Source organism: Juglans microcarpa x Juglans regia, chromosome 5S (genome assembly GCF_004785595.1).
Source record: "Juglans microcarpa x Juglans regia isolate MS1-56 chromosome 5S, Jm3101_v1.0, whole genome shotgun sequence".
NCBI lineage: Eukaryota > Viridiplantae > Streptophyta > Magnoliopsida > Fagales > Juglandaceae > Juglans > Juglans microcarpa x Juglans regia.
The window spans coordinates 28,022,187-28,045,974 of record NC_054603.1 but is presented as its reverse complement, the minus strand read 5'-3'; the positions used below and the strand labels follow the sequence as shown (position 1 = coordinate 28,045,974).

At 33.6% G+C, this 23,788-nt stretch overlaps 2 protein-coding genes across 2 annotated transcripts; one reads left to right on the top strand and one right to left on the bottom strand.

Annotated features, from left to right (window-relative positions):
• The first annotated feature begins 4,535 nt into the window (after positions 1-4,535).
• Positions 4,536-8,159, top strand: LOC121266955. The gene is made up of 4 exons (XM_041170818.1): positions 4,536-4,642; positions 4,731-4,803; positions 5,848-6,012; positions 6,293-8,159. The coding sequence occupies exon 4, from the start codon at positions 6,344-6,346 to the stop codon at positions 8,012-8,014; it is 1,671 nt and encodes a 556-aa protein (XP_041026752.1). The 5' UTR covers positions 4,536-4,642; positions 4,731-4,803; positions 5,848-6,012; positions 6,293-6,343; the 3' UTR covers positions 8,015-8,159.
• Positions 8,160-18,169: 10,010 nt separating this feature from the next.
• Positions 18,170-18,691, bottom strand: LOC121266954 (leucine-rich repeat extensin-like protein 1). Its single transcript, XM_041170817.1, has one exon. The coding sequence runs from the start codon at positions 18,666-18,668 to the stop codon at positions 18,258-18,260; it is 411 nt and encodes a 136-aa protein (XP_041026751.1). The 5' UTR covers positions 18,669-18,691; the 3' UTR covers positions 18,170-18,257.
• Between the last annotated feature and the right edge of the window lie 5,097 nt (positions 18,692-23,788).

Below are 23,788 nucleotides of genomic sequence, written 5' to 3'. Positions count from 1 at the left end.
AATATCATATCATGCATGCAGACTGGCCGCTAATCAATTATATATATGAGTACTGGAAAATCATGTTATAGACTACAATTATATATACGAGTAATCATAGATTCATAAAGGGAGTAACTCTGGCCAGAACAAACGACGTGTTGGGCCAGCCGGGGAGCTGTCGCCAGTACGACAACATGATAGGCAGCGTCTTTACTCTTTATATATAAATGCTAGGTAGCTATATATAGATGGCGCGTCTATTGACATCAATATTTCCCCAATAATGGATATGTATAGAGAGCATGCAGCAATAGCATCTATTACGTACGTACAAACCTCAGACTACCTAATAATTTAGCGGAAAGTCAAATTTCAGTTTTTGCCGTAAGAAGGATTTTTGTGGAAACAGAAATCATGCATGCATGCATGGCCCATCGGATCATAAAGCTATTTGTTCTGGACTTAACGAGAAATTAGGTATGGTTAAGATAAAATGAGATAAATTGAGATTAAAATTAAAAGTTAAATAAAATATTATTAAAAAATATATCATTAATATTATTTTTATTTTTAAATTTGAAAAAATTAAATTGTTTATTTTATTTTATATGAAAATTTGAAAAAGTTATAATGATGAGATGAGATGTATATGGAAAATAAGATAAGATAAAATTTGAAAGTTGAATAAAATATTATTAGAATATTATTTTTTAATATTATTTTTGTTTTAAAATTTTAAAAAATTGAATTATTTATTGTATTTTATATAGAGATTTGGAAAATTTATAATAATTAGATGAGATGATATGAGATGAGATGAATATTTTTTGTATCCAAAACTCCCATTGGATCAACTTATGTAAGCTGCCGCACATGTACGTTGTCTAACTTTTAAGACCTGGTTTGGTTCCACATATCACATGAGATAAGATGAAAAATTTATAAATAATAGTGAGATAATTTGTGAATAATAGTGAAATAATTTGAGTTAAGATGTTTTATGAGTTTTGAAAAAAGAAAGAGAAAAAATTGAATAAAAATATTATAAAGTTAAAATATTGTTAAAATATAAATTTTTAATATTATTTTTGTTTTGAGACTTGAAATAGTTGAATTATTTTTTCTGTTTTGTTTGGAAGTTTAGAAAAATTGTAATGATTAAATGAAAAAATTGAAAATTATTTGTATTTGAATAATGTTTAGGCCTCATTTGTTTCAGAAAACATCTCATCTCACCTCATCATTATTATAACTTTCTTAAATCTTCACACAAAATAAAATAAATAATTCAATTTTTTCAAATCTTAAAACAAAAATAATATTATAAAATATATTCTAATAATATTTTATTTAACTTTTTAACTTTAATCTCAATTTATCTCATTTTTAAAAATAAATAAATTTTAAATATTAAAATAAAATGAGATAAAATAAAATGAGTTGAAATGATATGCCAAACCAAAACGAGACTTAACCTAAAACATACCAATAAATGTTACACACAAACCCAAAAAATGAACGAAGGTGGATCGCGAAGTATCATTTGTTCCATTTGTTCCCAGTTATCATATGTCTTTTTCCTATACGAATCATGAATTAAGGATCCATGTCTAAAAGAATCCCAGTCAAATTAGACCATGGTAGTAGTACTGTTAATTAGAGCCACATATCCACAGACGCGCGAGCTAGGCAACTGTATACATGTGCATGCATGCATACATGCTCCAGCTAGCTTCCCAGAAGCCAGAGCAAAAGACAAAAAGGTCAAGTCAACTTCATTGCCCAAAACAAAACATCAAAACCAAACCAAGAAGAATTATTAACTTGCCTATATACGCAAGCCTACCAGCTTATGGCTAGCTAGGTTCCCTTAGATGAATAATGTTTTAAATATAATTAAATATTTAAAATTATTTCATTTCATTTCATATTATTATTATATTTTTTTTAAATTTTTATATAAAATATAATAAATAATTTAATTTTTTTAAATTTTAAAATAAAAATAATATATTATTTAATTTTTAATAAAACATATTATCTCATTTCATTTAAACTGTGTAGCTAAACAAACCGAGGAAGATTCCTTGCTCTGATTGGTCTCTACGTCATTGTCTTATCTTATCATGATCGGTGATCACGCACGATGGTAGCTAATTTTGGGGTTTCAGTGCTTCAAAAGTCTAAACAAAACCCATACGATATATGTTGTTTAGTTAATTAAGTAATGTTAAACATTTTTTTTGTAATAATGGGCATGATTATTGTATATAATAATGTTGATAACAACGTCCACATCCACATCATGATCAAGTACTGTGAAATATTAATTAATTAATCCTCTACTTGCTTGGATAGATACATGTATAAACCAAGAGAAATTAGGATGTAAATTAGGCGTTTAAATAGGTATATATCTATATTATATATAGGGCTAGCTAGCTGTGCATAAAACTCTAACCCGTGAGGCATAATTAAAAGCGCGTATGCATGGTGTCGAGATCCTTTCCATCAATTAACAACATCTTGATTTCTCACTAAAAGAATATTAATAATCGAATCTCTCTTCCCCATATATATATATATAGACATAAAGCGCATGCATGGTGATCATTAAAATACATATTATCATGTGCTATATATAAAAAAAATACATACTATGTATTTGTGTTCTAGTGTATATTGTTTGTATGAAAATATATATTCATTACACCTAAAAACTATTATTGCCAATCTTTTGAATAATGAATCGAATGCTTCTAGCTAGATTGCATCCATAATTTAGTACAAATGTGAATTTTAAAAGTAAATAGTACAGCCACATGCATATATATCATGATTTTTGAAGCAGAGATTATTGGTTCAATGCATAATATTTTGAGCGGTACTACTCGGGCGGTGTTACCGCTAGTTGTAAAATTAATTTTTTTTTATTTACATTTTTTAATGTATTTAAATATTTTTAAAAAATAAAAAAATACATCAATACATTTAAAATCATTTTCTTCATCCTTCTGTAAAAATAATTAAAAAAAAATCGAGCGGTCAAACCTAACTGTACAGTTTGGGCGGTAAAGTAGAGTTTTTCTATTATTTCAGGTGTGACACTAGTACTCCTTATAATGTATATTCACAATCCATAATATATATAAGTTATATTATATAGTAAGGTACTTATATCTCATTTTCATATTACTATATTGACATATCATTATTATTGTCTATATAGCACCTGGCCCGTATGTTGATTTTTTTATTTTGAAAACAGAATCGACTCGAGGTTTATGAATAATTAGTAGATATTTTTATATGTGTGAATGATAAACATGGTATTAATCATTAAATAATAATGCACATATGCTTGTGGGACATATAACACATGCATGCAGGCCGTGATGTTGAATTTTCTTGGATATCTATTTAAGGGTACTACAGTTTATGACTTTATGTAGATTTGATTACATTCATGAGACCGGGTTGATATTGAGTCGCAGGAAGCTGGTCATTAATTATTATAATCGGTGTGTGAGACATTATGGACTCCGCCGGATTAATCGCTCTTTTTGGATTCAGAGATTTTTTATTTAATTTTATTATTATAATTTATAAAATAATAATATTTTATTCAATTTTTAATTTTAATTTTAACTCATTTCGTTTCAATTAATCGTTCAAACCTAACCTAACAATCAGTGGGAACCGAAAGCATTTCTCCACGACCTGACTCGAATCCAAGTATCAGTTTATTTTGAGACCCCATTTACCATTGGATCTTGGATTCTTTGTGCATCAAGAACAAAATTTTGAAGGAATACTATTTATCATCTTTTCGTTTATTATAAGTTTATATGATATTAACTTATTAAGTAATTAATAAATAAAAATAAAAATTATTTTTTAATTATTCAATATTATATTAAAAAGTGATTAAAGGAAAATAATTTGGGATATATTTTAACTTTTTAAACATGATTTTATTTACTTTTTATTTAGAGAAATAATAGTCTATAAATGAATGTTATAAAAATAAAGTTATAAATTAATATAATTTGATATAAAATATCAGATCTATTTTATAATGAATATGATTTAATATAATTTAATATTAAATTATATCAATTTATAAATTTAATTTTTATAATTTTTTTTCTAAAATTAACTCATTTTCATTAATTAAAACTTAAAAGCAGCCACGACACACCACCCAAAAGAAACGAAAAGAAAGGAAAGCATGCGAACGTGGCAAAGTGATTAGCGGGGAGACGTGGAGCAAATGGCAGTGACGCAGAGCGGAAGGAGACAACGGAAGACTTGCCCGCCAAGAGGGGTAGACATGGCTGTCAGTACTTCCTATTTTTGAATGTTCAAAAACCCCACACTCGTCGCTGAGTCTCTCTCACATTCACGGATTCCCTCTCTCGCTCTCTCTCTCTCTCTCTCTCTCTCTCTCTCTCTCTCGTAGTCGTCGACGCGTCTCACTAATAACTGACCCATCTTTAATGCTCGTCCTTCTCCCTTTCTAAGATCAGAGGATCCGGCAAGATCAGAAGATCCCGCCTTTAGATTTCGTCACCCTTTCCGCAACCTACTCAGTTCCTTTTTTCCATTCTCTCTCTCCCTTTCTTTTCTCGCGAGCGTGTTTCCGAAGTTTCCAATTCAGGTTTCTTCTAATGCATTTCGTTTTCGGTTTCTTTTGCTTTGAAAGAAACTACTTTTGATGAGTGAGGATGGACAATTTCCGGGAAAAGGGGTCCAAAATTGCAGGCATTGCTGATCGGAGCTCCGGCGGAAGGTTTTTCTCGACGGGACGAACTCCCCGAGGTCAGCTCGTTTTTCTTTTTTCGAAAAGTTGTTATGTAGTCTTCGCTCTGGTTAGTTGCTGAGAAACGTGAGGAAAAGAAGTTTTTAAATTTCAAATTTTCTTTTCTCTGGGCCTTTTTCTTTTTGGTTTCTGGTTTGGAAAAAAAATGAGGAACTGACTGCTGAGCGAGAGATTTGAATTGGGCTCAGGTGATAGAAAAGAGTTATAATTTTTTTAGTACCCTTCTTTTCTTTCTTGCATTTTCTTATCTAACATATGAAACCCGTTTGGTGACCGAGAAAGTCGAGAAAACTAAAGAAGAAAATGATTGAAACTCTTTGTTTTTGTCCGTTCTTTTGTTTTCCGAAAATGAAATAATTTTAATAAAACAGTAGAATAATGATAAAGATCGTGGAATTCATGTTTTCATCTCTTCGAGTTATTTCCTCTAAAGATGAAGTTCCTAGCTCATTTTCTTCTTCTTTGATTGTTCTGTTTGTGCAATGTAGAGATCATCAACTAGGTTTAACTTTTGTATTTTCTTGTGCTTTTCGTTAAAGTCAAATTTGGAATTTGCAAGGGTGACTTTTCTGTAGTGGCATCAGCCATGATTTAATGAGTTCTAGGGATATGATGGAAAATCATTGCATTTCCAGCTTGACTACTGATTACTCTTAAAAGCGTTCTTTTTAATTTATTTCCTCTCTCTCCACGTTGTCTTTTATTTTTTTCATCGCTTTTTCTCAAAGATGAAAATTTTTCCTATGGTCTCTGCTTGCTATTTCCTCGGATTTTGCCTTTTTATCGATTGATTTGCTTTTGTGTTTCCTTCGTTCGTTTGATTCTCTTAAAAATAATGATTCTTGCCTCGGGTTTCCGTCAAATAGCAGGGAAGGTGCTGTTAAATTGCTTACCAAAATAATAAGGTTTCCAAGCTGTTGCTAATTTCTTTTCATTTAGGGGTTTCGGTCGCAATGTATGTCCGAATAGGCGTACACTGTTCACTGAATGTTTCTTGGCTTTGGATTCTTCTCTAATTATTTAAACTTTGCTTTCTTCAAAAGGTCTCGAGAAGCTCCTTCCCCACTTTCACTAGTCATGGATGGTCATGCAAATGCCATTATGGGGATCCATTTCCAGGAAACAAGAAGGTTCAGAAGCAGAGGAACTTTCTGAAATTGGCCTCTGATTCTACTTGGTGCAGTAGTGGTACCACGGATGAAAACTCGGTGCGCTTGTTTTCTTTTTATTTTGTTTGTACTGGAATTTACTGATTGATTTGTTTTCTTGTTATAATTTTTACTGAAATTTTATAACTAAATTGTTTCTCTTTTTTCTTCTTCGTAAATTTTGTAAGAGCAACAACTTTTCCAAGTTCTATTAATTTCAATCTCTCTCTCTCTCTCTCTCTGTGTGTGTTTTTTGGCCTATCTTTTCTGTTCTGAATTTACATATGCATAAAAAGAATCTGAACTTAAGTGTTATGTGAAATGCATTTGGCCTTTGCAGTTCACGTTTGAACCGGGGTGGAGATATTTAAACCAAGCCATTGGGACTCCAATGAAGAAGTTATTAGCTGAAGAGATGTTGAGAGAAACTGAATACAAAAGAAGATCTCCAAGTATTATTGCCAGATTGATGGGTCTTGATGGGCTGCCACCTCAGCAGCCTGCTCACAAACAACAAAAGAAGTCCTCGGAGAACTATATTAAGAGGACAACATCAGTAGAGAAAGCTCCAAAGAGTGGATCATTTTATGACCATCGATCATCTAGAAGGAGCTCAAAGGAGCTGGAAGAGTTTAAGGATGTACATGAGGTTTTGGAAACATCAAAGATAGAGAGTAGCAGTTGTTCATCACTGGGGCTTACAAACTCAAAGCTTTCCGATGCTGAGATGGCATTTATTCAGCAGAAGTTCATGGAGGCTAAACATCTTTCAAGTGATCAAAAGTTACAGTATATGAAGGAGTACCACGATGCACTTGAGGTACCAGACTCCAATAAAGATCGTCTGCTCAAATTTCTACAACAACCAGATTCATTGTTCACAAAGCATATGCATGATCTGAGAGGTGCTCCTCTCCAAACTCATCAGGGTCGCATGGAAGCTAAGGAGTTGTCAGGTGCTCATAAGTATGAAAGTGGTGAACTTAGGAAGTCAATGAGACGAACTCTTAGATCTCCCCAGAACCATTGCGATGGTCTTTTTGCCTACCCTGACTGCAGATATGCTAATGCTCTCAATTCGACAAAAACTCCATTTGAACGGAAGGATGAGTTGGCTCCTATACCTACAAGTATAGTTGTGTTAAAACCGAACATACGGAAGGCCAAGAATGGTACCAGCTGTGATTCATCACCTTGTTCTTCGCATGCTAGCCTGTCAGATTGTAGGGTGCACACAGAATTTCCGAGTAGCAAAAATAGGAAGGGAAACCTAAGGTGGGGAAAAAATTTTCCTGATAGTGTGGGGCTTTCAAGTCATAAGTCCAGAGAATCTAGAGAACTTGCGAGGGAAATAACTAAAAAAATGAGAAATAGTTTCCGTAGTGGTTCTATGAAAATTTCATCTGCTGGATTTACAGGATATGCTGGGGATGAGAGTTCATGTGACATGTCTGGGAATGAATCAGAGGCGATTACAGTGGAATCAAGAAATTCATTTGACTTGAGTAACAAGTACAAGCCTTCATCATACGTTTTGGCTGAATCCTCTGTGAGCAAGGAGGCCAAGAAGAGACTGTCAGAGAGGTGGAAAATGACCAACAAGTCTCAAGAGCAGGGAGTTGTTAGTAAGGGCAGCACACTGGCTGAAATGCTTGCTATCCCTGATAAGTACTTAATGCCAGCAGATTTAATTGGAATGATTGTTGGGGACAAAATTAGTGACAAATTTTCAAGTAATGATAGACCAAATGGGTGGGTTGAACCTCTGGGAATTAGCAGTAGGGATGGCTGGATGGATGGATCTATCAGAAACTTATCAAGATCTAGATCTCTTCCTGCTTCTTCTAGTGCTTTTGGAAGTCCCAAGACAAGCATACACAGCGAAATGTTTTATGATAAAACGTATCTCATGCCAAAAGATGCCTCGAGGAAGGAAAAAAGCAAGAGAATAAAGGGTAATTCTGATGGGAGGCATGGGCTAGTCCTAGAAAATCAAGATCTAGTAGTAAGAAATCTCATTCTTCTAGCTGCACAGTCGGGGAAAGTAAAGATTGTTTGGTAGAGGTTCATACAAGCCAGAATCAAGTGGAGGCTGGGTTTGAAAGGATTGATCCATCTGAAAAAGATGTTATGATCTTTGAGTCATTAGTTAGCATTGACAATCATGCGAGTCCAGTTCCCAAAAATGTGGGGGAAGCGAGAGAAGAGACTATGGCCATGCCCTCTGAAACTCCTGATGAGTTGCTACCAGAAGTATCAGGTGGCAAGGACGATATCTCTGCTGGTGGACAAGATATCTTAATTACACAGGTATAGTCTCTAACCTTATATATATATATATATATATATATTGTTTTTTTCTGGCTGGTGTTTAAATCTTCTTAGCATATTTCTGATGCATTCATGATAGAGAAACTGTGGAAATCTATTACTTCCAATATACCATTAGCGCCTGATATGTGAATCGACTCACTAAATCTCTTTTCCTTTTTTCCCTTTGTAATTGGATCTTGCTGTTCAGAAATTAGTCAGCTACATATGGGTCTTTACAAACATGTGAGAGGCCTTTAGTTGCATTTTGTTCCTTTTTATTCGATTGAACATTAATATCATTTTCATAAATGTTGAATTGTATCTTACAGAAAACCTGGCCATTGTACTTTTGCTTTAAAGTTCTTTTGCAATCTTGAATGATGGATTTTCTCTCTCTTTGCCTTTTTTTTTTTTGAGGAGCTGTTATGCACCTTTTGTTCTACTAGGAACTCCAGTTTTTCAACTAGCTGCCACTTTAGACAAATCTTGTTTTCAAGTTGGATTGATTTATTATTGAAGAATTCCAAAACACTTATTACCCCTACTCCTACTACATCAGTACTTTATCATTCCTTTTGCATAGAAAAGAAAACAAAGAATAGAGAGGGAAAGAATCCATGCCTTATTTTTAAGGTCGGGGATGCTCTTTTTGGCATTGCAGTAGGCTTCTGACCTACATGAAAAAGATTACACAAAAATAAACTTACAAACTGACGTACCACATCAAGCCACCTCAGTTTGTGAATTTACTTTTGTGTAATCCCTTTGTGGCTAAAGTATTTCTCTTTTCTAATTACTGTGTCTACCTGTGCAGGCTACATACATTGGTCTGTTATGAGAGAAAATGACTCAATTTTTTTTCTTGAGAAAGTTGCAACTCTTGAACTACTTCAAACGGCTTTTGATTTAATTCTTATTCTATGACATCTAATTTCCTAGTTGAGGATGTATTCAAGGAACACCACTAGTCGTGCTACAATGAGTACAGGCTTGTAACCTGAATTTAGTTTTTGTGTTAATGATTGTTCAAACTGACTGCAGATCTAGTACTTTCTATCTAACCGATATTAGAATCATATTGCTTAGATGTGGGCCATTGTGCACAGATGCTGAACATATCTGCAGGGATGTTGTTTCTGTTATAATTAGTTATAATTAGTCAGTGCATGATTTACAACTTGCTTGGAATGCCTAATTTTCCTTAGAATTACAATCTGCATGCAATTATTTAGATGATTGTTAGATATTTATAACCCACTCTATCCATGAATTATTTCTGCCAGTGAGTATTAGCTCAAATGGTATGCCCTCTTTTCGTAATAATTGGGAGAAGGGGGTGGGGTGGATGAGAGTGAGTTCAAGACATGCAGGGTCCGGTCCATCTGCAGCTTAGATATTAAGAAAAATCTTTGCGTTTTTTTCTTCTCAATATAGAACTCCTTATATTTTCAGCTCAGTTGAAGGTATGGCATCTTCAATTTTGCATCAGGATAGTTTTGGTTCTCACCATTTCATGATATTCCAGGAACCATTGATGGGGTCATTTGAGGAAGGTTCGGTTTCCTTGCTTCATCCTCTGCCTGGACTAGAATCACCAATTAGCTCCAAGGAGGCTGATCAACCTAGTCCAGTTTCAGTTATGGAAGCTCCGTTTACAGATGATCTGTCATCATGTTCCGAATGCTTTGAGAGTATCAGTGCTGACCTCAATGGTAAATTTGAAGTTATTTGCTTCTGAATTCTCAAGTGTGCAGGTCCCTCTAGGAATTAAAGTGCATTTCGTGTTCCAAAGAATATCTAGATGCTTGTTTTCCAGTCAAAATGTCTTGAAAGCAATTTTTAAACATATAAACTATTCATAGACCTGTGTGCTGTGCAAGAATAGCTAGATTTATTAAATGAAAAATATTTTATGTTACTAGGGTAGCCTACCTCGAGGCATAATGAAATAAATGCAACCTTTAAAAGTGTCAATATTAGCAGTTTGATCTCCAAGATTTTAAGTTAACTTGATCCTTATATAGTGTGTTGAAGTAACCTTGGTTAGTTTAGTAATAACAAAAATGATGGTGTGGCTTTATAGTATTGATTTTCGTTTAAAATAATATACTTTTTTTTTTAATAATATTGTAACATTTTCATTTAATAGTAATATAATGGAATAGTTAATTACGTGGCTTCATAATATTAACGCTCTATTCATTGAAGATTCTATAGTATGTAGATGGATAGATTAGGAAAATATTGTAATTTAGAATTACAGTGGTAGTATAACGGTTGAAGTCAATTACCCGTCGAGTAAGTAATAACCGTCCGATCTAAATTGTAGGCCTTTGTTAAACTCAAAGTTACTCAAATTTTAGTGTAAATGCTGTTAGATCTTAACTGAAATGCTGTACCTCATCTTATACAGGCCAGATATGCCAGTCCTTTTTCTCAGCGTTTTGCTTTATGGTCCTATTTCCCTTTAAATCATCATCCAATATACTTCCTTTTGTGACTTTATACTGAATATTTTGACATTAAAGTGATTCATGTGGCACTTTCAAATAAATTTTTTTCACTCCTTACAAACTTCAGCACTCGGTTTACAAGCAGATCACCTCAACCAATTTTTCTCTAAATTTCATGTGAAGCTGTCGCAGAGACAATATTATTAGAATGTCTGGAGTCAAACTCAGTTTCTAATAATCCTAAGAATCTGAATAGAACATGCTTTTACCACAATTGCAAGTCTCTGGTGGGATTTGGATGCAACTTAAACATTTTTTCCACCTCTTGCATCCAAGTTCCAATCATTATATCCTTGTCTTACCCCTTCATCATTTTGTCTAAAATTTAGGCCGCTTTACCTATTTGGTTCGATTGCTTTATAGTTAAAAAATTCAGAAATCAATATTGTTTGAATCCTCCTATTCCATATGATTGCAAGTTCCTTTTTTTTCCCCTAGATTTTCAGCCACTCATATTTGTTGCCTTTTCTGATTCTAGGTCTGCGGATGCAACTTCAGCTACTCAAATTGGAGTCAGAAGCATTTGCAGAGGGGCCCTTGCTCATATCTTGTGATGAAGATGTTGGTGAAGGATCCGTTTTGAATGAGAAGGGAGTTTGTGGAACTGAAGAGAGTTGGCAGCCTACCTACATAATTGATGTCTTAAATGACTCCGGTTTTAACGATTGTGATCCTCATAGGTTCACGGCTATCTGGCACTCTTCAGAATGCCCCGTGGATCCCATTGTATTCGAAGAACTTGAGAAGAAGTACCATGGCCGGACTTATTGTGCAAGGTCGGAAAGGAGGTTACTCTTTGACCGTATAAATTCAGCACTCCTGGAGATCCACCAGCAATTCATGGGTTCACATCCATGGGTGAAGCCTGCAACGATGGCTGGTTCTAAGTGGATTAAAGATGGGTTCCAAGATCGTTTCTCTGTGTTGCTAGCAGAGCAAGAGAAGAAATCGAATGAAGACATTCTGGGGAATGTCCTGACAAGGGAGTCATGGTGGTTGGGTTTGGGTGACGGCATTGATGTAATAGGTAGAGAAATCGAAAGATTGTTGACAGATGAGCTAGTAGCAGAGTTCTTGGCTCTGTAGTGTACTGATTTGGACCCACGGCTCTATTTTGTTCAGGGCATTACGTGTGTAAATGAAGCTATAAAATGCTCATTTCTCGAGAGAATGAATAAGAGGATCAAAATCAAAATCCTTTCACCAAAAAGAAGAATCAGGCTATAGGAATGAAAGTGGGATACTAAAATGAGAAGGTGGTTATAAAGATCATTATCTAAGGTGGCACCCTTACGATTATAAGGGTTGAGGGTTTAATCAAAATTAGTGCTCAATAGTTGTAGGGCCATTGGATTTGTGTATAGGTTTGTAATGTATCTGAGCTGATATCATGTAACAAAGTTCAAGTAATGAAGGAGGTGTTATATAATTGGGATAAATTGTCTTGTTATTATGTAGGGGAATGGTGTTAACTTACACTTTGAGCGGGTTATGGTTTTCTTGCACTATTCTTATTGTTATATTTTGGGTTGATGTCAATGGAGTGGCTTGTTTGTGGTGGACTATTACTTAATTAAATTAGAATTCCATAGTCCTAGAGAGGTAATTTCATATTGTCGAGTGGATTTTGGTTCTGTTGCACCATTTAAATACTTTTTAGGGAAAATTCTTGTTTACAGCTTTGGGATTTGAACTTTTTACATACTTGTAGATGCAGTTTATAAAGTCTCAAGATAGTTTAGGTCTCGTTTGGACGTTGAATTGAGTTGAGTTCTTTATAAATAGTAATGAGTTAAGATAGTAGAATGAGTTTTGTGGAGCCTACCTAAGATGAGTTTAGATGTAAAGATAAAAAGTTAAAAAATATTGTGGATCCTGCGTATAAAGAGGTGTTGAGTTGAAAAAAATTATAGGTTTCATGCATAAACAGGTTTTGAATTAAGATGAATTTAGTAATTTGAGAGTTGAGTGTTTGAATGTTAGATTCAGTTTAAAATTAGATTGAATTGAGTTGATCTCAGTTTAGTCTAAATTTCAAACGGGCCCTAAAAGTTGACATAACAAATAACTAGCACATCATAATCAATCATAAGAGGACACGTCATATGTACAAAAAAATAGTATTTAAAAAATGCATTGTTATTATGGCACTTTTGACTTTAGCATAAATATGAACAAATAGAAATAAACAAAAAAGAAAGGTAAAATAGATTTAGGCCTTAGTTAAATTTTGTCTTTCTTCTGAAGCAAGGATTTATGTTTCATGTTTGAGCTCTGCCGCTTGGAGTTGGTGGGCATTCAAGATTCATTGGTTGGAAGAAAAAGAATAGATTGGTATTTTTGTTATTGGTGTCTTTAGAGAAGATATTTGTTGGATTGTAAATTTCATATAAAGAAAAAATAGTTTTAAACTTGTTCTTATTATTTTTGTAACGATCGATAGAATGAAAGGAAGGATAAGCAAATTGACATTATATATATATATATATATATATATATATATAAAAATTATATATATACTAGTGGAGGGGTAACGTGCGATGCACGTTTGCCTAGTTGGGTTCTTTGGTTATTTTACAGAAATTTGTTTAGAGGAATGTTAGAAGAGTGAGCCTATGTATGGAACTTCAAAGGATATATTGCAGTTTATATAAGTGTGAACATAAAGTAGGGATTCCGTAAAGACATACGAAAAGAGAAGTAATAAAGTAAGAAAAGACTTATTCACATAAAATGTAAATCAGGTCACCTTTTCCCATTGTTAATACACTGATGACACAAAAATCCAAATACTCAACCTATCCTCTCAAGCTGACAAACTCTCAGACAAACAGTTTAGCCGATTGGAATTTCTAGAAAAAGACAAAAAAATCTTTGAGAAGCTAGCCCACAGGAAATTATATATCGAACTCATGCACTCAATCTCACACAGTGAGTCAGTCATGATTCAGTCAGTCTCATCCACAAAAAACAATTCACTGAAACCCCAAAAACTGAAAGTCCTGTACATATAAAAATGAAATGAGAATGCACCAGCCAAACGAAAAAAGAACAGTACAACCAACAAAACAAAATGAACTAAGAAGTTGTCAAACCGAACTAACTGTATCAAAAAGATCTACACAAATATTAAAAAAAAAATCTTGAAAACCATATCAAAAAGATCTACACGAATATTAAAAAAAATCTTGAAAAAACAATTGTCGAAACCATCAACACAGTGACCGATGGACTCAGAACATCATTAATGCACTGATCAAAGGTTGACACATCCATTTGAAATAAAACCCCCATTGCACGGACATAAACAAATAGGAAATGAAGGGCAAAAAAGACAGAACAAAATGCACGAAAGAGAAAAAATGAAGTGGAAAATTTACTCCAGAATACTGTAGCTCGCCAATTCCGGCTAAAATAATAGAAAAATAGAAATAGAATAGAGATAGAAATGCAAATAAAAGTAATATAATATGTATATAGGTATAGATATAGCTATAGATACAGATACATACTAAAAAAAATGATAAAACTAAAATATAAAATTGGAATGTGCAAGCAAATATACGTACTAAAATATATAAAACCTCGACATAACAAAATGAAAAAATCAACTCCACGTAATGAAACCAGAAAACCAAAAAAATAGAAACAATAACATGAAAATGTTCACTGCATGAAAACTGAAGAAGGAAAAAAAATAGAAAATGCAGAATCTTAGTGGCAAAAATAAGCAACACCAAAAAATACCCTACAATGCCCAAAAAAGGCCCCATAGTCTAACACGTAACTTGAAGTTCTTATCAGAGCTAATTGTAGGAAAATAACTGTATGAAAATCTTGAACCCGCTTAAAAAAAATACCAAATCTCCACAATTAAAACATTTACCTAAACTCCAAGAAAAAGAAAAATAGATTTCTGATTACATCCATAAAACAGAAAAATAAAAAAATCACATATTTGATCAACACTTCCCCCCAAAATTAAATCCGCCAATAACACACGCTCGAAATAACAATCCATATATTTCTCTCTACAATAACAAAACTCATAACTTTCATAAAAATTTCTGCAAAAAAGAAAATCTAAAAAATTACATATTTGATCAACACTTCCACCCAAAATCAAATCTGCAAACAACACGCGACCACATGATAACAAAAAATTAAAAAAAAAATGCAAACTTTAAATCAAAATCAAAATGTACCACCAAAAACTAAAACAAATCTACAAACATCACACAAACTAAACATGAATCCATACACTTTTGTTCATAAAAACATAGTGCATCATCGACCACGGGATGAGAATGAAAAAAAAATGCAACCTTTAAAACAAGACCAAAATGCACCACAAAAAATCAGAACTTCCATCAACCACCACCACAATAATACCACGGAAAAAATACATCAAGAACACGGAAAGGCAACCCAAATGTCATTTTATATACTGTTTTTCAAATAAAGGAAGTACATCATCGACCATGGGATCAAAGCAAAAATAACGAAAAATCTAAACTTTAAAACAAGACCAAAATGCACCACCAAAGACCCAAAAAAACACACACAAAACACACAAAAAAAAGACCCGAAAGAGCCAAACAGGAAAAACCAAACTGCAACTCCTTCAAACTCTTCCAAAACCAGTAAAAGACCACAATTTTCAACCGACAACAACATCTCCACTGAAACAAAACAATCGTAATGATCCATAAAAAGTCTCCGAAAAAGCCAAACAGAAATAACCAAACAGCAACTCGTTCAAATCCTTCCAAAATCAGTAAAAAAAACAGCAACCTTCAGCCCACAACAACATCCCAAACCCAAGCGAAACAATCAGAAAGACCTACAAAAAACCCACAAAAGAATCAGAGAACCAAAGGCTCTTGCTCTTCGACAAGCACCACCGAAAACAACATTTATGCACAAAAGTAGAAGTAAAGATCGATAGCAGAGAAATAGAAGTAAACACCGAGAGCCATACTCAGAGAACGAAAGAGAAGAAGAAGACGAAAACCTAGAGAAACCAAGAGACAAGACTAAAGACAATGGACGGACGAAATGAAAGGCAATCCAAACAACCCACCTAAATATCTAACCTGAGCGAAAAGACAAATAAGACCCCCAATGCACGGAAACAAACCGCAATAAATCCAAGGGCAAAAAAAAAGAACAAAATGCACGGAAGGGGAAAAACGGAGTGGGAAAATTACTGTATCAAGACTGTAGCTCGCCGATCCCCGCTTATATAATAACTATAGATATGAAAAATTCTATACATCAGTCACTATTCATTACCCCATATCCAATGAAAAATATCTCCACATCTTATGAAAAACACCCCACACCATATGAAAAAAAAAAAGAAAAGTTATAGGTGTGAAGTGTGAAAGTGAATAGTGGCTGATGCATAGAATTCCTCTATATATATTGTATTGTATTAGGGATATTTCTATAAATTTATGTCTAGATTCATTTTGTTATGCATTGTATATACATATTTCAAGCAGCTAATTGCAACGTGAATGATCATCTAGAGGACTTAAAGGCACGTGGCATTCGCATTAATCATCATAAAATGTACGTAATTTGTAGGAGGTGAGGTGGTTCATTTTCTCATTAGGTATTAATTGCCTTGAATATTTTGGGTATATCCAAGTTATATTCCTATAGATTTCTCATTATATTCTAATTATCTTGAAATCAATGCAATTATTAATTTGTAAATTAGATGAATTAGATCTTCACACTTCATTATTTACCATTTTATAAGAAAATCACCCATTTTACATTAAACTTATTCTTTTTTAAGGAAATGATTTGATTTTCTGACAAATAGAGTTTCTTTGTTAGTACGTAATTTCTGAATTTTAGAAGTACTTAAAAAATGCCACAACATTCAATTTCCAAATAAATAAATAGACCCTTATTGAGAGAGAGAGAGAGAGAGATCAGATGCATAATTGCCAAAGTCAACCAGAATTTCGAATATGGATTATAAAAAGCGTTTTCAATATTCCATGTTGTCCTTTCTAGACCTCTAATTTTGATGTATAATTTTTTAGAAATGTTAAATTCATCGGAAAAGTGTCTCGAAGATTTTTAGTTTTAGTTTTATTTAGTGATTAAGAAAATATTTTTTTAATGATATTGTGATTTTATTTTTTTTAAATATTTATGATGAGTAAAAAAAATATGGAAATAAAGAAAAATATAAAAATAAAATACACTTTCAAGACATACTTTCAGGATACTTTTTCTGTAGTGTTACCCATAATTTTTTTTTGTTGGAATATTGTCCATACGGCTTTAGAAGTTTAGACAAACCTTCAACATGAGTGCAATGTAAATAGGGGGGACTATGAATAATGAAAGCCAGCCGACAACATATAGGCTTTTCAATCTGTCTCTAAAGCACATGATAATGATGGAAATATTTCGGTTTGAAAAATGTTTTAGTAAGCCAAAGTGAATTTATATATTGACGTGATTTGATGTATTACTATCATATTTTAAAATTATTTTTATTATAAAACAAATATAATATATTAGATAAAATCATCTTAATTTATAAATTTATTTTTCTGAAATAATTTTTGTAATCGTAGCCCTTCTCGAGTAGCGTTAGTTTACTTTTGAATCAAGCGTCTCTAAAGCATTAATACTAGTTTTTTTTTTCTCTCTCTCTAAACTATGTTCCTTTTTTGAATCGATTGATGGTACGTATATAAAATTGGTTTCTAAATGTATGAGATACTTTAGATTTTTTAGGTAACTTTAGATTCAAATTCTTGAAATTGAAACATTTATTTGTAAATTAAATAACTTAGATTTTGCGACTTATTCATTTACCATATTTTAAGAAATTAGTGTAATTAGCCCGAAGTTTTTTTATTTTAAGAAAATTGCTGATTTTTAATTATTCTTTCATTAGGAAATGATTTAATTTTACGATAAATACTAATAAAGAGATTATATAAGTTACAAAAAAATAAAGAAACGATATTTGCAATTTTTAGTATGTAAGTCTCGCACACTTCCACGGTCATTACTCCAAAAAATATTCTCGAAACTCACTTTGTACGTTTCAAGCTCTAAGTCATAGAATTATAAAAACTCTAGGGGATTAAAAGCCTTGTTAATCTTAAAACTTATCTGTCAAAAATCACACTATATGATCTTACTCCCATACATACAACCAGGCTGAAAACACAATAATAAGGCATTACCAGAAGAGAAATCATTGTTGCAAAGACATCGAACAATATTATTATGAATATAAAACATGAACAATAATACTCTTTTAACTTTTATTTTGTTTTTTGTTAATACATTCTTGAACATTTCTTACATTTATTCTTGCAATAAAACAACAGAAAGATTTACTTCAAAGTGCATGCACGATTAGTGCTTGGCATGGCACTACTTGGTGGGATGAAGTGGGCTGGAGGCATCTTAGAACTTACTCCATTTTTGGATTTTTCAGTCTCTTATGACAGGAGGAGGTGGGGTAGAGTCAGAGGTCCTTGTGCTGGGCCCAGATGGAGGAAGGGGTGTATATTTGGGTAGCATCCCAAAATTCAGCCTGTCTTTAGGAGGTGGAGTAGAGTCGGAGGTCCTTCTGCTAGGCCCAGATGGAGGAAGGGGTGTATATTTGGATAGCATCCCAAAATTCAGCCTGTCTTTAGGAGGTGGAGTAGAGTCGGAGGTCCTTCTGCTAGGCCCAGATGGAGGAATTGACTTATACTTGGGCAGCATACCAAAATTCAGTAGCTTTACGGACACAGCCTGTTTTACATTTGCATCATCCTCCAAGTTGAAGGAACTTTTTTCTTCAAATATTGCTAGCTTTCTCGCCTCGGAAGGAAGTGCTAGTACAAGCACAAAGGCCATCCAGAGCAACTGTTGTCCTCCTACAACCATCTTCTTTGATTGTTCAATCTTCTTTGTCTGCCTTAATTCCATTTGCCTTGCCTTTATATATACATGTATGTATAACAATCGGCAATCCCTCCATTAAGAGAAATTATTATTTTAGGAATAAATAGGAGATCCTCATAAATCCCAAAAAATTCTCCTTAATGTTCTCATTTATTATCAACAGCTGTCCACATTTTCGATTTTCTTTTATTGTTCTACGTTATCAAATTTATTGTCCAACTTACTTATTTAACCACACGCCTTGTTTATTTTGTTTTCTAGGCAATTGGGGTTAGGTGATTCAAACTTGGGAAAAATTTTAGTTTGTCCCTTGGATTTGACTGCTAGTGTATTTTTTTAAATAGGTAAAAAAGTTACCATTAGTGAATTTATGTATTTTTTTAAAAATAAAAACATAGAATTAACTAGCGGTATAGTCCAAGCGGTCACTTATGCAGCATAGTTGATCTGCTAGGTTTGGCTAACGAGAGTACCTCAAGTATTCTCAAATATTCTCAAACACTTTCATTACTATTCTTTACTTTATTATTACTTTTCACCTACTTTTTACTACTATTTATTACTTTTCACATACTTTCATTACTATTCACAAACATTCTTTCACTAGAGATGTCCCTCACCGTCCTGTACTTGATGTAGGCAGTGATGTAATCAGGCTTAAAGAAAAACTACAAAGAGCAAAAGAAAAGAAGTATGGGATCCCCTAAAGAATGTAAATTTGGCAATTAAACCGTAATTTATGCAAAATCCAAAGATTGTGATGACAAGTCCTACTGGCCATGGAATATACTTGGATACTTAAACGTCACAAATATATAGCTGCTTAAAAAAGACATACAGCACTAGTGCATGACAAAATGAATCTTGACTTGAAAAGTTTATACGTTGACAGTGTCAATGCGAATGATATTGCTATTGATTGGTTTAGGCGGAATAGAACGGTAAATGAGGATATCATTTGTGAGAACCAGTTTATCCATATTTAGTATTGTGCCCATATCATCAACCTCATAATTTCTGAGAGGTTCAAGGAGGTTGATAATTCAATTATTAAAGTTTGAAACCTTATGAGATATGTGAGGGCTTCCTCCCAATGGCTCTGTCAGTTTAAGGCAATAGCCAAACAACTTGAGATCTCATCTTCCGGTATGTTGCAATTGGACGTTCCAACTCGATGGAACTCTACATACATGATGTTGGATGTAGCACAGAAGTACCAAACAACGTTCGAGTGGATGGAGGTCGAGGATGGGGGCATGAGGTATGATTTGCTTGAGCCAGTTGGGGGGGGGGGGGGGGGAGAAGGGGGCTTGGTGCGTTGGACACAGTTGATTGGACCAGTGTCATGTATTTTGTTCAATTTTTAAAGTTATTTTATGACATAACTTTGCAGATATCTAGGACAAAATATCATACTACAAACATGTACTTCAAGGAGTTTTGAGGGTTTTATGACCACTTGCAATTGAGTTGTGCTGACAGTGTGGGTTTATTGACTACAATGGCTATGAGGATGAAATATAACTATAATAAATATTGGATAAATGTTAAGAAGATAAATAGATTGTTATTTGTGACTGCAATCATTGACCTCTGATATAAGTTGGCGATTGCAGAAGATTGGATTAGGGACGTCCTCGATGATGAGGATGCTGATCAGTTTATTAGATTGCTTAAATGTGATATTGATGATTTATATAGCTATTACAACAACAGTGGTCATTCTTCAACCAAAGGTGATAGCTCCTCACACCCGACTGGCTCGATATCTTCCTGGGATGACACACATGCACAAAGTTCAAATTTATTGTGGCTATGACGGTATCATCAAAATTGTGCATCGAGGAATATTATGTAATGTAAGTCTAAGCTTGAGCGTTACTTTATGGAAGATGTTGAGGTACCTAGTGAAACATTTCAGATATTAACTTAGTGGAAGGTGAATTCTGATAAGTTTCCAGTCATTTTCGAATAGCCAATGATGTATTAGCCATTTCTATCATTAAGGTTGCATCTAAGTTGGCGTTTAACACCGAAGGTTGTGTCTTGGATCTTATCGAAGTTCATTGTCTCTAACCACCGTCGAGGCTTTCGTTTGCACACAAAACTGGTTAAGTTCAACGCCCATTAGAGTAGATACCGTTAATGCCGAAAGCTATAAGCTTGAATCAGGTAACTTTATAATTTTAAATGATTATTTACGTAATTTTAATGTTGTCATTATTTATCTATGTACCTCAGACTAATTGTGGATGACTGAGACAAAAGCACCATTGAATGGAGAACCCCAGACCCTTTTATTGGTGAGAAATTTAATACCATCATGCAAAACTCGTTAGAGATAGAGGTGAAGGTGAGTTCATTATGTAAATGTGTTCTGTTTATGTCATGTATCACTTGGCTGATGGTTTAGAAGTCTATAGTTAAATGACTAAAGAAAAGATAGTATACCTGATCAGTAAAACTTCATGCAAGAAATCAGTGATCACTATCGAGTCATCAACTCAAATGTATGGACTGTTAGGACTGATGTGGGACTGGGCTATTTAAATCAAATCCAGATTATTATTTATATTTTGGTGCTGTAAATTTAACTTTTTTGCGAATTTATAGTTGAAAATTTAAATTTATCGTTTGCACTTTGCACGCATTAAATCACCCATTTTTGTATTGTACGTGATTTAGTCATTACGCACAGTATTTTAGAATTTTTAATTAATTTTTACATTATTTTATCTTTTTTTAAGATTTTTAAATAGGGATTAATTTCAGATTGGGTCTTCGATATTGGCCTGTGGGCCCAGGCCCAATCTAAGTATGGCAAAGCCCACTCCATCTCCGATCAGAGCTTTGAGCTCTGATTCTAAAATCCGAGTTCTGACTCTGAGCTTTGAACTCTGATTGGAGTCGAACTTCAACTCCAGTTGGAGTTGGAGGAACACTTGGCAGCAAAAACAAAAGCTTTACAAGAGAAAATCGTGGCGTGATACCACTAGGAATGCTGTGGTTTTGGCTTGAGAAGAAAAGCCCTAGACTGCATCTTTCTATTTGAAACCTATTGTGCTTCACAAGGGTAAAAGTTCATGACCATGAGTTTTTTTTTTTTCCCCTAATGTTTGGTTGGTTTTTGGAATTGGTATGATCTGTGGTGGTTGATTTTTGGTAGATTTTTTGGAATTAGTTAATTTCTATTTCTAATGATTGGTTGATTTTGGTCTGTATGCTCTGGTTTTGTGTTACGTGATATTGGGACAAACTCTGGTTTATTTTTAATGAAAAACCTATGATGCATGTGAAAAGAGAGACAAAATATTTATGCTATTTGTATGCTCTGTGGTCTACTATAAGTAGTACTATAGAGATGCATAGTAGAAAACAAATAAAGGGAGCATTTACAATCCTAATCATATATTAAGGAAACAAGTAAAGACCCTAGAAGCATATGCAAGTTGCCAATGTATTTATAAAGCATATTCTTGTGTATACAACATTAAAAGCACTTATTAGGCAAAATTGAGCAAAGCAAGGCCCCTTAAATTCAGCTACATCTTGCCATTTATCCTTACTTATCAATAACTCATTACTTGAGAGAGAGAGAGAGAAGAGGAGAAGAAGAAGAAGAAGAAGAAGAAGAAGATTTTTATAAGACAACTACCTATAGCCATATAGACAACTATATGAGCCAAATTTACATTTAACTCATAAATCAAACGTCTTTTGGGATAAACTCACTTCATTAGCCTTCACATTGTACCTGTAGCTCCTAAACTGTTTCTCTTGTCTTTACCTTAACTCATGCTGTTATTTACTTCTTTATAGGTCAGTCATTAAATATAATCCCATAATTATCCACATAATGGCCATATAATTTCTTAGTCCCCAAACTTTTGATATAATAAAGCATGGATACTTTATAGCTCTCTCATAAACTTTCATTCATATTCATTAAATTTATGTGATCATGCAACACTCTCCAACAACATTGCGTGTTAGTAAGAAGTGTTAGTATTGCCTTGAATGACTTTATGTTAGTGCTTATATATTAGTGCTTATATTGAAAATTGTCCTCTTTCCTCATTCCTGTACCTATTTACATATTATATAATAGTGCTTATATTGGAAATAGTTGCTCCAATTGCTATAATCTATTTTTGCATAATCTACTCCTCATTGCTCACTCTCTAGCTGGACAATTTTATTACGATTACTATATGCTCATGGCTAGAGGTTGGATAGTTTTATACATAGCTGTCCAGTTGATATTCAAGTTGTCTGACTCCTTAAAAATTACAATTTCTTAAAGGATGAACACACCATTCGATGAGGACCCATTCTTCACTACTTTCTTACAAAGTGGAGGAGAAGGTTGTAATAGCACCCCCAACGCACACATAACATTTAATGTTGTGGTCCAAGCAACCTCCCTTGACGATGAAAAGAGGCTACCGTAAAAAAAAACTCAAAGACATGCATCTTTCATTGTAGAGGAGGACAACCTTCTTGCAGTCTCTGCTTGGCTTAACATTATCATTGATGCCATACAGGGTACTAATAAAAACTCAAATGTGGAACAAAATTTTAAATTTTTATCACGAATACAAAAATCCAAACAATGTGAACCATTCTGTAGGGTCATTGATCAATTACAAGTCTATGATCTAGAAATACACAAATAGATTTTGTGCATTTGTAGCACATGTAGAATCATTGCACTCGAGTGGTGCGATAGAGCAAGCCAAGGTATGTACCATTTTTCTTTAATTATTTAATTATGTAGCTCATATTTATGAACTAACAATATTTTTTTGTCTTTTCAAATTGAAAAGACAAAACTTATTTACAAAGAGATGGAGAAGATGAACTTCACAATAGAGCACTGTTGGTGTCTTTTGAGACACCAACCCAAATGACAGCAACACATGATGACATTGAATACGAGGAGAAGGCCACATGATATACATCCAGCCAATGAGCAGTCAAGTCAAGTTGCCAACGATGCTGTGGAGGAGAACGTGGAGGTTCTTGGTGAGACGCCTCCAGGGAAAAAAGTTGAGAAAGAGAACTTAAGGAAG

Bases quoted from the DNA above. Each gene is read 5' to 3' on its own strand.
- LOC121266954 (XM_041170817.1), bottom strand. From the start codon at position 18,668: ATGGCCTTTGTGCTTGTACTAGCACTTCCTTCCGAGGCGAGAAAGCTA.
- LOC121266955 (XM_041170818.1), top strand. From the start codon at position 6,344: ATGAAGAAGTTATTAGCTGAAGAGATGTTGAGAGAAACTGAATACAAA.